The sequence below is a fragment of the Gigantopelta aegis genome, chromosome 3, assembly GCF_016097555.1.
Source record: "Gigantopelta aegis isolate Gae_Host chromosome 3, Gae_host_genome, whole genome shotgun sequence".
Taxonomy (NCBI): Eukaryota; Metazoa; Mollusca; class Gastropoda; order Neomphalida; family Peltospiridae; genus Gigantopelta; species Gigantopelta aegis.
The window spans coordinates 36,585,512-36,597,618 of NC_054701.1; the positions used below are offsets into that span (position 1 = coordinate 36,585,512).

Consider the following 12,107-nt stretch of genomic DNA (forward strand, 5'->3'; position numbering starts at 1 on the left):
AAAAATCAATGTATGTCACAAAATAAATTTGCATATTTTACATAGAGAAAAACATATTTTGTGACATTTTAAAATAATATTTTATAAAAGTAATTGACATATTTTATACAGAGAAAAACAATTGAAAGTATTTTGTAACATATAAAAATCAATATATGTTACTGAAGAACTTTGCATAAAGGAAAAGCAATTGAAACTATCTTGTAACATAAAAATTATGTCACAGAAGAACTTTGCATATTTTACATGAAGAAAAACAACATATTTTGTAACATTTAAAAGATCATTATATTTGGAAGAAGAAATCTGCATATTTTACATGTACATATACCATTAAATTTTTTTCTCTAAAATTTAAATATATGTCACGGAAGATCTTTGCATATTTTACATAGAGAAAAACAATTGAACATATTTTGTAACATTTGTAACAGAAGAAATTTGCATATTTTATAGAAAGAAAATGAATTGAGTATATTTTGCAACATTTAAAAATTATTAGAAGAAATTTGCATGATTTACATAGAAAAAACAATTGAAAGTATTCTGTAACATTTAAAAATCAATACATGTCACAGAACTTTTTTCTTTTTAAATAGAGAAAGTTAAAGTTAGTTTGTTTTGTTTAACAACACCACTAGAGCACATTGATTTGTTAATCATTGGCTATTGGATGTCAAACACTTGGTAATAATGACATTAAATTTTAATAGTAGCAAGGGATCTTTTATATGCATCATCCCACAGACATGACAGCACATACCATGGCTTTTGATATACCAGTCGTGGTGCACTGGCTGGAACGACAAATAGCTCAATGGGCCCATTGATGGGGATCGATCCCAGACCGACCACACATAAAGCGAGCGCTTTACCACTGGGCTACGTCCCGTCCCGATTTTTAAATAGAGAAAGACAATTGAAATTATTTTGTAACATTGACAAATCATATTTCAGAAAAAAAATTGGATATTTTAAATAGAGAAAAACAACTGGAAGTATTTTGTAACACTTAAACATCATATGTTACAGAAGAAATTAGCATATTTTACATCAAGCAAAACAACTGAAAGTTCTTTGTAATGTTTAAAAATCATTATATGTCATAGAAGAAATCTGCATATTTTACATGGAGAAAAACAATTTAATATATTTTGTAACATATAAAAGTCAGATGTTCAACAAGAATTTTAAATCTCATTTTATGTCATAGAAGATCATAGACTTTGCATATTTTACATAGAAAAAAACAATTGAATATATTTTGTAACATTTGTAACAGCATTTGTAACAGACAAAAATCTACATATTTTACAGAGAAAAACAATTAAAAGTACCTGGCAATATTTAATAATCAGTATATTTCACTGAAGAAGTATATTTTACATACAGGAAAAGCAATTGAAACTATTTTGTAACATTTGAAAAACATTATAATTATGTCACAGAAGAAATTTGCATATTTAACATGGAGAAAAAGAATTGAGCATATTTTGTAACATTTAAAAATCAATACATGTCACAGAAGAACTTTGTTCTTTTTAAAGCCGCACACCCTAGTTCCATCCAGCGAAAATAAATTATAATTTGGTTAATCTACAAACCTGTAACACACTTATATCACGTTTTTATCAAATGGAGTGAAAAAGCAGGTTTTATATCGATAAATACCATGGGAATCCCCATGTCCCAATTGCTTGAAATAATTTTGAAAGTTAGTATCCAGATATCGTAAGACTTAGCAAAATTATTGGTTTTAAGGGTTTGTAACGTTTTGCATTGAGACACTTACTTGTCTGAACTTTATTGTTACTAAAAATGTTCACGAACTGTGAAGAAAAATCTCACAAATGAACAACAACAAATCAGATGTTTATTGTGCGAACCGTGCACGAGAAAACAAACCGAACCAATATGATAACGTGATATACCAACGTCTGTGACATTGAAATGGAAATATCCCCTCTAAAAATAGATTGGACCTCGCTTGCTTAACGTTTTTTTCTCGACAACACGTCTTGTGAAAAAATGCAGAAAATACATTTTGTGGTTTTACAAACATCAGGATTACCAAAAAGCACTTCAGGTGAATGGAAATGTGTATTCTAAATAATAAAATGTAAGTAAAGTGCAATTTTATTTGTGAACAATGGGGTTTAATAGCGAAAAACAACGCCGTAATGGTTAACAAATAAACGTAACTAGGGTGTGTCCCTTTAAAGAAAGAAAGACCAATGAAATTACTTTGTAACATTTAAAAATTAATACATGTCACAGAAGAACTTTGTTCTTTTTAAATAAAGAAAAACAATTGAAATTACTTTGTAACATTTAAAAATCATTATACATGTATGTAACAAGAAATGTGCACATTTTACAAAGAGAAAAACAATTTAATATATTTGAAAACATTTAAAAATCATATGTCACAGAAGAAATTTGCATATTTTATATAGTTAAAGTTTATTAATGACAATTTATTAATCATTGACTATTGGATTTTTTCATTAGTAGCAAGGGATCTTTTAGGTGCACCACCCCACAGACATGATAACACATACCACAGCCTTTGATATACCAGTCATGATGGTCTGGATTTTATATAGAGAAAAACAATTGAAAATCATTTGTAACATTATATTTCACATAAGAAATTTACATATTTTAAACAGAGAAAACTGAATGTATTTTGTAACACTCAAAAATTATTACATGTTACAGAAGAACTTTGCATATTTTACATTGAGAAAAACAAATGAATGTATTTTGTGACCTTTAAAAATCATTCTGAGTCACAGAAGAAATGTGCATATGTTACGTAGAAGAGTATTTTATAACATTTAATAGTCAATATATGAACCATATCTAACAGATGAGATACAAAATGTACATGTAGCACACACCAGAATGAGAAGCTGTGTATTACAGCACTAACAATATGTTTGTTTTCTCAGTGTATGTTTGTACATGTAGTTATTGTTATAATTGTTTTCAGGTTGTTTGGTTTCATAACTCGAAGTCGAAATGAGAGTGGAACGCCCTCTTTTGCATGTCATGTTTTTGAAGGCAATACTTCATCAGAAGAAGTGAGTCAATGTCACTACTAAAATTCTTATCAACTAAAACATTTAAATTAAATATTGGATTCTTTATTTTAAGAATGAGTTTCTTGACTAATGGGTTATATAGAGTTTTTGTTATTTTTAAATTGTGTTTTATGATAGGCAGGTACATTGTCTGAAATATTAAATGATAAGATGAATAGTTACTATTTAAAAAATATAACCAACTTGTGCTGGAGTTGTTAATGGATAATCTTCTTCTAAGGCAGGTTTGTTACAAACAGACAGTTTGTTATCTCATAAACATATTTCAACCTGTGGGTGACCCCCTAATATAAAGTAATTTAATAGAAGCAGCATAGCACCACAAAACTCATTTTCCACCCAAATTGATATTTAAACAAATCAAGTTAGATGGGATGTATATATATGATTTTTTCAAGTCCTGCTGTGCTAAACAGCTTCCCAAATTTATTACAATTCTCTCTGTTTAATACAGTGTGTCACAATAACCACAAAACAGCTTTGAACAACAATGTTCATTTACTTTTTCTTTACAGTCATTTTAATATTACAGACACGATTTTAGCCAGATATAGCTCACTATACTGTACACACTGTATATAAAAAAATAATGGTTGCTGTGCTTTTTGTTTAACTGTGATTACCATATTTTTCAGATCTGCCAAGCAATAAGTACAGCAACGAAGATAGCTTTTCAAGCATTGATGGTTTGTATTTTGTTTAAATAACATTATCTAACCAATTGCAAGCATTGAAATAAGCATATTGTCTGGTAACCAATGTACATCTTAGCATAAAATTACAGAGCTGGTAACCCATAACTCATATGGGTTATGACACTTTTATCAAGCCTACATTTCCCATTATTATTACTATAAAACCCCATACATGTAGTTGTACTTTGTTATTCATATCACTGATCAACTAATCAAAATATAGGGGGTTTAGTTTCTGTTTAAATAAGATTTTATGCAGAATGACAGAGCTGGTAACCCATAACATATGGTTCTGACACATTTATCAAGCCTACTTTTCCCATTATTATTACTATAAAACCCCATACATGTAGTTGTACTTTGTTATTCATATCACTGTTCCCACTGTACTGATGCTTGTATATATATATATATATATATATATATATATATATATTTATTTAATAAAAATCACAACTGATCAAAATATAGGGGGTTTAGTTTTTGTTTAAATAAGATTTTATGGAGAAAATACCATTCTTAACTTATTGTTATGCCTGCTAGTGTATTTGTTTATGTACTGTATCAGAAAGTAAGGTGAAATCTTTAGAAATATATTTGTTGTGATACTAGCAGTTAGTTAAAGGACAAAAATATTCCCACACCATATCAGGTGTCTATAATCCGCTTAACGGCATCACTAACAAACAACTTTCATATATATATATATATACATATATTTTTCAGTTTTAGACTTCCCAAAGGAAATCGTTATGCTTGGCTTAAATGATTTTTGCTGGCTAAGAGCAAACATTTGTCTGTTGAAATGGGTTTTTGTTTGCAAGAAATTAACTTAATTTTTCAGATTATCATTTCATGATTTTCGAGTGACTTTACCTATAATCTTTCCCTTTACAGTAGTAGTATATAACTGACATCCCTACTGCCCAAGGGTATTATATGAATGTCTCACATCTTACTGTGTTATGTCACAATTGCTAAGAACTGTACTTATCTCTTGATTAAGAGCATTTAATATTTAAGATTCTTATAAATCTTAACTACAGGAAAGCTTTGTTCTATTGCCATTTAAATGTCCTTATTATGCAAGTAGAAAGTATATGAATACAAAAGTATCACAATGTCTTAAAAGATAAAATGTACAATAAAAAGACTTCTCTGGAAAGGATCAACTAGCTAGTTCTGTATCGTAACTTAAGTGTTTTACAAAATCTGAATGATAAAACCGTGCTCAGGACCGTATCTCTGTACCATGCAGTCAAATAGGCAGCTGGTAAAATAATTGTTGATTCTACTAATTTCTATCTAGTGCCTCATCGACATGTATAGGATGACAGTCACTCCAGAGGAGATCCTTTACTGGAGATTTCATCCTTCCTTCACTGCCACAAAGATGCTGCCACTTCCAGAATAGTTTACTAAATCAAAACTAGTACTAGACAGAGCTCATTAGAATAAGTACAGTTGTGATGACATGCACTTGTGAATTACTGTCATAACAAAAACTAATGTTGGAAATAAAGGTACTATATTTATAAAATGTCATTGGGTATTATAATTATTAAAAGAAACTGGAAAAAGCAGTTACTGATTGTCATGTTTTGTTTCTGTGGGTTTTTTTTTTTTATTATTGTTTTTTTTTTATTAACCTAACCCCCATCATACATAACAAAATTGAATAATAATTAGTTTTTATTTTATTTGCAGGAAAAACGCTCTGGGAAAACACCAACTACAGATAAGGAGAAGGTATTTATTTAATTCTTATTTTGTTACTTGCTGAATAGTTTATGCTTTGCACTTTTCTCTCTTGACTGTTGGTTAGATACATGTATTAATTTTATAGTTTGCTAATTTATTTTGTTAATTTAATGGTCAGTATACATGTAACACCAGTGTGGTGTGCTTTGTTGTTCACCCTCAACGTCACTGTTTGTATACATCATAGTTATCTGTTTCATTACATTTTTACTATGGCTTCGCGATTACACTTTTCACATTGGTGTCCGCAGGATCTTTCTTGAAATTATTTTGATGTATTTTCCCCAGTTTAAGTATATGTTAACTTATATTTAAAATATTGACATTTACCAACATTTGTCATGGTGCACTTGTAGAAAGCAGGAAATTGCATTTGAGTAAATCCAAGTTTTCAAAGTTTTTCACAACATTAGGATGCTTTGCCCACAAGATTACAATCAATTAGCCTCCCTTCCAAATGTTTACTCTGTCCGTGTCTACATATGACTGACCATAGTTATACTCTTATATATCTTGCCTCCATCTGAAAAAATTCCTGCGGATACCAATGGATTCACAATCTTATGTCCTACTGCTCTGTCATTCATGCTCAAGATTTCTGTTTGTCAACATTATAATTATTTCATTAAGGGTTTTTGTAGTTTGTTTTTTTACTGTGCCTTTTACAATTTCCAAGATTCACTATTTTCTAGTTACTAGATGTGTGACAATTTCTTTCTTTATATTTGTAATGTTACTGTATTTAACAATCTGACTGTTAGATTTCCGTCAAATAACCCTTTTGGCTGTGGGTATTTAGCTGATGTTTTTCATAAAAAGTACACTTTGTTTTCACACCACTGGAGCACATTGATTATTAATCATCGGCTATTGGATGTCAAACATTTGGTAATTTTGACATATAGTCTAAGAAAGGAAACCCTCTGCATTTTTCCATTAGTCAAGGTCAAGGTCAAGGTCAAAGGGTTTTACGTGCACGTTCAGAGCAAGCTGTTGTAGCGCACGCCTGTCGTGGGCACAGTTGCCGGCCTTGGCCGGCCTCTCTGTCCAAGACAGGAAAGGTGGGGGGGGGGAGGAGAAGGGACCGTCTGCACTGGCAGGTGCAAGGGAGCACCAGCAGTCCGATTGAATCGGTAGCAGGCGGATGGGTTTTGGGTGCTATGGAATTTTGAGTGGAGCGATTTATCAAAAGAGAAAAGGTGCGCAGTTTTGTTGAGTGATTAGGCGCAATTTTGAACTGTCGGTCGAAAGGTAAAATGAGCTAGTATAGATTTTGGAATTCGAGTGTAACTCGTTAGTGGTTCGAGAGTAGCTCGTTATTTATAGACCTTCATGATGCTGGTTGTCTCCCTAGGCTGTCCATGGGGTCCTTAGAAGGACCTGACCTACTCAGGTCGTGGCATGACAGCCCAGAGGAGACTCGTGCAATTGTGTAGACACTGGTAGGCAAGGCAGTTGTTCCGGGGTGGTAGAAGCGCAGGTGTTGATTTGGTCTTCAGTTTGCTCCTCAGTGACACCAAGTACATTCCAGCAGCGAGTATTTTGGTTTATTGGGGGTGGGGGCGGCCGGTATTCTTTTGTTCGGCCTACCCCGGGTGTTTGCAATTGTGTACTCGGAACCGGTTTCTTTTGTCCGGTTCCTTGTTTGAGCACGTGCTGGCCATTTTAGTGTTGGGCGGATGCATTGTTATCATTAGTCAATGCATCCTGTGTGCTGTTTGCGGTGAGCATGCTGTCTGTGTGTAGTCCTAGTTTGGTGTTTAGGTTGTACCTATTGTCTTACGTCCCTATTCTAGTGTATCCAACGGTCATCATGACCACCCTTCCCCCCCATGCCTCTGTGTAGGTTGGTTAACACAGTGGCTTGGGGGGGGATTAGTCTATTCTGGTTATCTAATTTGAAGGGCACGCCCTTGTAGTGTGTGTATTGGTTAAAAAAGCCTAGTGCCTAGCATATTATTTAACATACAATGAAAGAGAGAGAGAAGAGAGAGTTAGTTGGTTAGTAATGAATAGTCACATACATCACAGTCGTCCTTTTTTGGCGTGCTAGGTAATAGTGGTTTTGTTTGATTTGGTTTCCCTCCCCCGTAATTTCAAGTGATTATCGCTATCTATCTATTGGTAACTGTATATTACTTTGTTTGTGGCTAGCGCCATTAACTATATTGATCTTACTTGGCTGGTCTTCTATATTCTGTTCTCTGGTTGTCTTTCAGTGCCCTAGATGACTTACCGCGTCTGCTAGTGTTATTCATTACTAAGTGCATGGTGCAAATACATAATGTGCGTTATATATATAGGTAGGTTTTGTGGCTGGCTGGCTTGGACCCATGGCGGCTGAAAAGAGAGAAGTTGATAATTAGTAGTCCTACCCTGATTGGTACATAGGTTTGGGGTGGCTGGTTACTTTCTTGTTCAGCTGTATTACTGTGGTCACATACGGAATGGTATGCATGATTTTACCAAGTTGTTTTTTGAAGAATAGTTAGTAACCTGTTGTATTGATATATTCGCTACCTCCCCACCTTTGGCCACCTATAGTAGAGTGCATCGTTTCCGAGTTCTAAGTGGTAGCAGCTCGTACATAAGGGCTTACAAGCGGGTGGTTTTGAACATTCTTTATGTATAGTTTAGTTAACAGTTTAGTATAATGTTTTGGTTTGGAGGGCCGGGTTGATTGTCAAACCTACTAATAATTTGATAATATAATATGTACATCAATCTATACTGAAAGTTTTTTTTTTTTTTTTTTTTAATTTTAATTACAACTCTTGTGTAGGGGTGTACAGGTGGTTAGTTTTGAAGATTATTTTATTTATTTATAACTCTGGTTTGGTGGACTGGACGAACCGATAAACTGCTTTGAAAGTTTTATGCTTTAGGCATTTATCCGGGTTTAGTAGAAAGTTAGGCGTTATATGTTTATTATGGTTATCGGTGATTGATTTTAACATTAGTTGTCTCTGGGTGGTATGTAGCGTGCAATCCAGGAGATAGTGTTTCATATCTTCCCGGGTGCCACAATCACATTCTGGGTTTAATTTAGTAAAGGAGCAGCTGTTTAGTTTTGACGATTGTCCTAGGCGTAGTTTAGTGATTAGCTTATCTACATACGTGTTTTTGTGTTTAGGTCTTATGGAGTTAACTAGAGGCTTGATGTTATAGTGCCATGTGTTTTTAGTTAGGTCCCAGCTAGCTTGCCATTGTTTAGGTAGTGTTTTTTTTTGCTTTTGACATGAGCTCTGTTATTCCTAAGGGTAGGTTGGTAATTGTGCTGGTAATTGCAAGTGCTGTTTTTGCTCCATAGTCGGCTACACCAATTATTCCTACGTGGGCTGGGACCCATTCGAAGACTACTGTTAATTTAAGTTGGTTTAGCTCGTTAAGTACTTTGTGGATGGCTGCTAAGATGTCAGGCCTAGTAGATTTATTAGTTTGTAGCGATTGGATTGAGCTAAGGCTATCAGAGAAAATGACGCTTTTAGGGTATTGTTTACTTTTAATCCAGATTAGTGCTTCGTAGATGGCTGTCAGTTCTGCTGTGTAGACTGATAAGTTGTCTGACAGCCTGGCGTATTTAATTATTTTAGAGTGTTTAGATATTTTTTCTTCTGCCACTGCAAAGCCAACCCTGCCATTGTCCGGGTTTTTTGATCTTTTCCATTAGTAGCACGGGATCTTTTATATACACCATCCCATAGACAGGATAGCACACACCACAGCCGTTGATATATCAATCGTGATGCACTGGCTAGAGTGAGAAATAGCCCAATGGGCCCACTGATGGGCAAGCATGTTACCACCGGGCTACGTCCCGCCCCTTTGATGTTTCTCATTTACCTTTTTTTTAAAATTTTAATTGAAGCTAAACACGCATGTATCTAAATCTACATCTACTTGTTTTCGATGTCATTCTTTCTAGTCTTTCCATTGGACTACTTCTTCTAGCCAGTGCATCACAACTGGTATACCAAAGGTTGTGGTATCTGCTGCCCTTTCTCTGGGATGGTGCATCTAAAAGATCCCTAGCTACTAATGAAAAATGTAGCAGGTTTCCTCTCTAAGACTGTACAAATGACATCCAATAGCTGATGATTAATAAATCAGTGTGCTCTAGTGGTGTCGTTAAACAAAACCGACTTTTTCTAGTCTTTTTATACTCTTGTTTGGCCACTGGCCACTGCAATCTGTAGTTATTTAGATTCCAATCATAGTGTAAGTGTGTTTACCTCTATTTCAGTTTGATGATGACGAATCATTGTTGTCATAACTTCATGCACTGTCGAAGGTATCAGGCATGACAGCAGTATAATTTGTGCATAGTGGTTTAATAAACCTGCATTTAGCAACCCATATGTTGATAACAATCCATATACTTGTAATAATATCTTCTATTCTTGTACCATTCTGATTATATTGGTTTTCTTGGTACTAACGTCTAACCTGTGCAGTATTTCCAAAACGTCTGCAGGCAGACCAAACCAATATGTTATTAACCAGTGTATTGATATTTAATAGGGTGATCTTCCCGATGAATGTTATTTTAATTTGTGTTTCATTGTCTTTAATTTTGGTTCTGCTGCATTTTATCATTGAATTTTCTTGTATATTTATTGTAAATACATGTACATGTATCTCATCTTTGTAACATGTGACAGGTATAAATAATAAAGGAGAAAACAAATCTTTAAATGAACATGATGTCATGACCTCTTACTGTGTAATTGGCTCTTTCACATTTCGTGTGATTAAATTAATGAACAGTTTTTAACAGTCAAAAAGAAGATAACCATTTCCAGACAGACCATCCATTTCTATCTTGCAAACCATGTATTTTTGAGTAAATTACTCATTTAGAATTATTGCCCCTAAGGGATTGCTCTAATGCAACTTTTAACTTTTTCTCGTGTAGAAACCTCCATAGTTGTAATAATCTCACTACTGTACCATTTCAAAATGGTCCATGTAATACCAAATTAATTTCTAGATTTCTTGTAGTTTCTTGGTGGTTGGAAACGGTAATTTTGTTCCTTGCTACCTTATCTAGTCTGGCATTTTGACTTTTTGTTGTAACAAATTTTCCATTTGATGGTTAAATTAGTTTATAATTTTTATATTATTCCTAATTCTTGCATTATTCTATACAAGGTTCTGTATATGTAATATGGTATGAACTAATGAAACTATATTTGTCCGAACTAATGAAACTATACTTGTCCTATTATAGTAGTATTTATCTGTCAGTTACATTAGTAACATTTGTACCTTTTAATAGTATTTGAAGCTAAGTGTACATAGGGCTTTAGATCACACTAATTTGGGTGTAAAGGGGTCTTTAGTTGGTTCGGAGCTCAGTAATGCCATTTTAGTGCAGTACGGTCATTACCAGCTGCTGGAGGGTCGTGAATATTCAGAAATGCATTTCAGGTTGTTTTAGTTTAATTAAACTAAACATTTTTGTGGTTTTGATATGAAATGTTTTGAGGTCAGCTTGTTTGTACTTCTTTTAAATTGGATATGATTATTTTGGGCACAGCATCTATCGCTTGGGCACAACATCTATCGCTTTGACTTTGATATACAATCTAAATCCCTCCCTGAATTATATACCTGTTTTGTGGTAAATGAAAATCAATTTTAAAAAATATATGTACATGTAATATAATATCACATTTGTAAACACCTTAAGCTGGCATGCAGTATTTGAGACATTATTAGTCCCCTAAAGGTCCACCTGGAGGGGACTATAGGTTTCATCTCCATCCTTTTGTCCATCTGTCTGTCTGTCCCACATATAGTTTTTTGGATGTTTTTTCTTTGGAATGCCTTGAGATATTGAGCTGAAATTTTTTGTATAGCTTTACAGCTCAAGTTTGACTTTCATGGGGATTTACTCATATTTGATGGAGTTATGGCCCTTGAACATAGGACTGAAATTTTGTGTATAGCTTTATAAATGTACTGTTACAGATCAAGTTTCACTTTCGTTGCAAATTACCCATTTTCGACAGAGTTATGGCCCTTAAATTAGGAGATTTAAAAAAATAATTGCTGGACTTTTGTTTTACAATGCCTGAAGATATTGAGATGAAAGTTTGTATATTTGTTTTTATGATGTATTGTAACTGATCAAATTTATCTTGCATGGTGATTTATCGATTTTTTTTACAAATATATGCACCTTAAATTTTGGAGATAAAAAAAAAAAAATGTTGTGTTCAGTAAGGGACATGTATTGCTTTAGCAGTACTCTCATAATGCTTGTTGAGTTAGTTATGCTGTAGTTTGACACCATTAAACAAGATACGGTAGTCATTTGATTTCCATTTGTATCTGCATTTGAAGAAGCATGAGAGAGAGAGAGAGAGAGAGAGAGAGAGAGAGAGAGAGAGAGAGAGAGAGAGAGAGAGAGAGAGATAGAGATAGATAGATAGAGATATAGATAGATAGATAGAGATATAGATAGATAGATAGATAGATATATATATATATATAGATATATATAGATAGATATATATATATATATAGATATATATATATA

At 33.4% G+C, this 12,107-nt stretch overlaps 1 protein-coding gene and 1 long non-coding RNA gene across 4 annotated transcripts in view; one reads left to right on the forward strand and one right to left on the reverse strand.

The window, feature by feature from the left end:
• LOC121367964 (DCC-interacting protein 13-alpha-like) overlaps positions 1-12,107 on the forward strand; it is a 42,264-nt gene that overhangs the window by 26,295 nt on the left and 3,862 nt on the right. For 2 of the 3 annotated variants that reach the window (XM_041492433.1, XM_041492434.1), the window contains 3 exons: positions 2,996-3,086; positions 3,743-3,793; positions 5,510-5,551. In XM_041492433.1, coding sequence (XP_041348367.1) covers positions 2,996-3,086; positions 3,743-3,793; positions 5,510-5,551 — 184 coding nt within the window. Of the gene's footprint in view, positions 1-2,995; positions 3,087-3,742; positions 3,794-5,509; positions 5,552-9,806; positions 9,855-12,107 lie in introns of all 3 variants that reach the window. The other variant, XM_041492435.1, reaches the window with a different exon arrangement.
• Positions 1-12,107, reverse strand: part of LOC121367967 — a 37,670-nt gene that overhangs the window by 454 nt on the left and 25,109 nt on the right. The window lies entirely within an intron of this gene.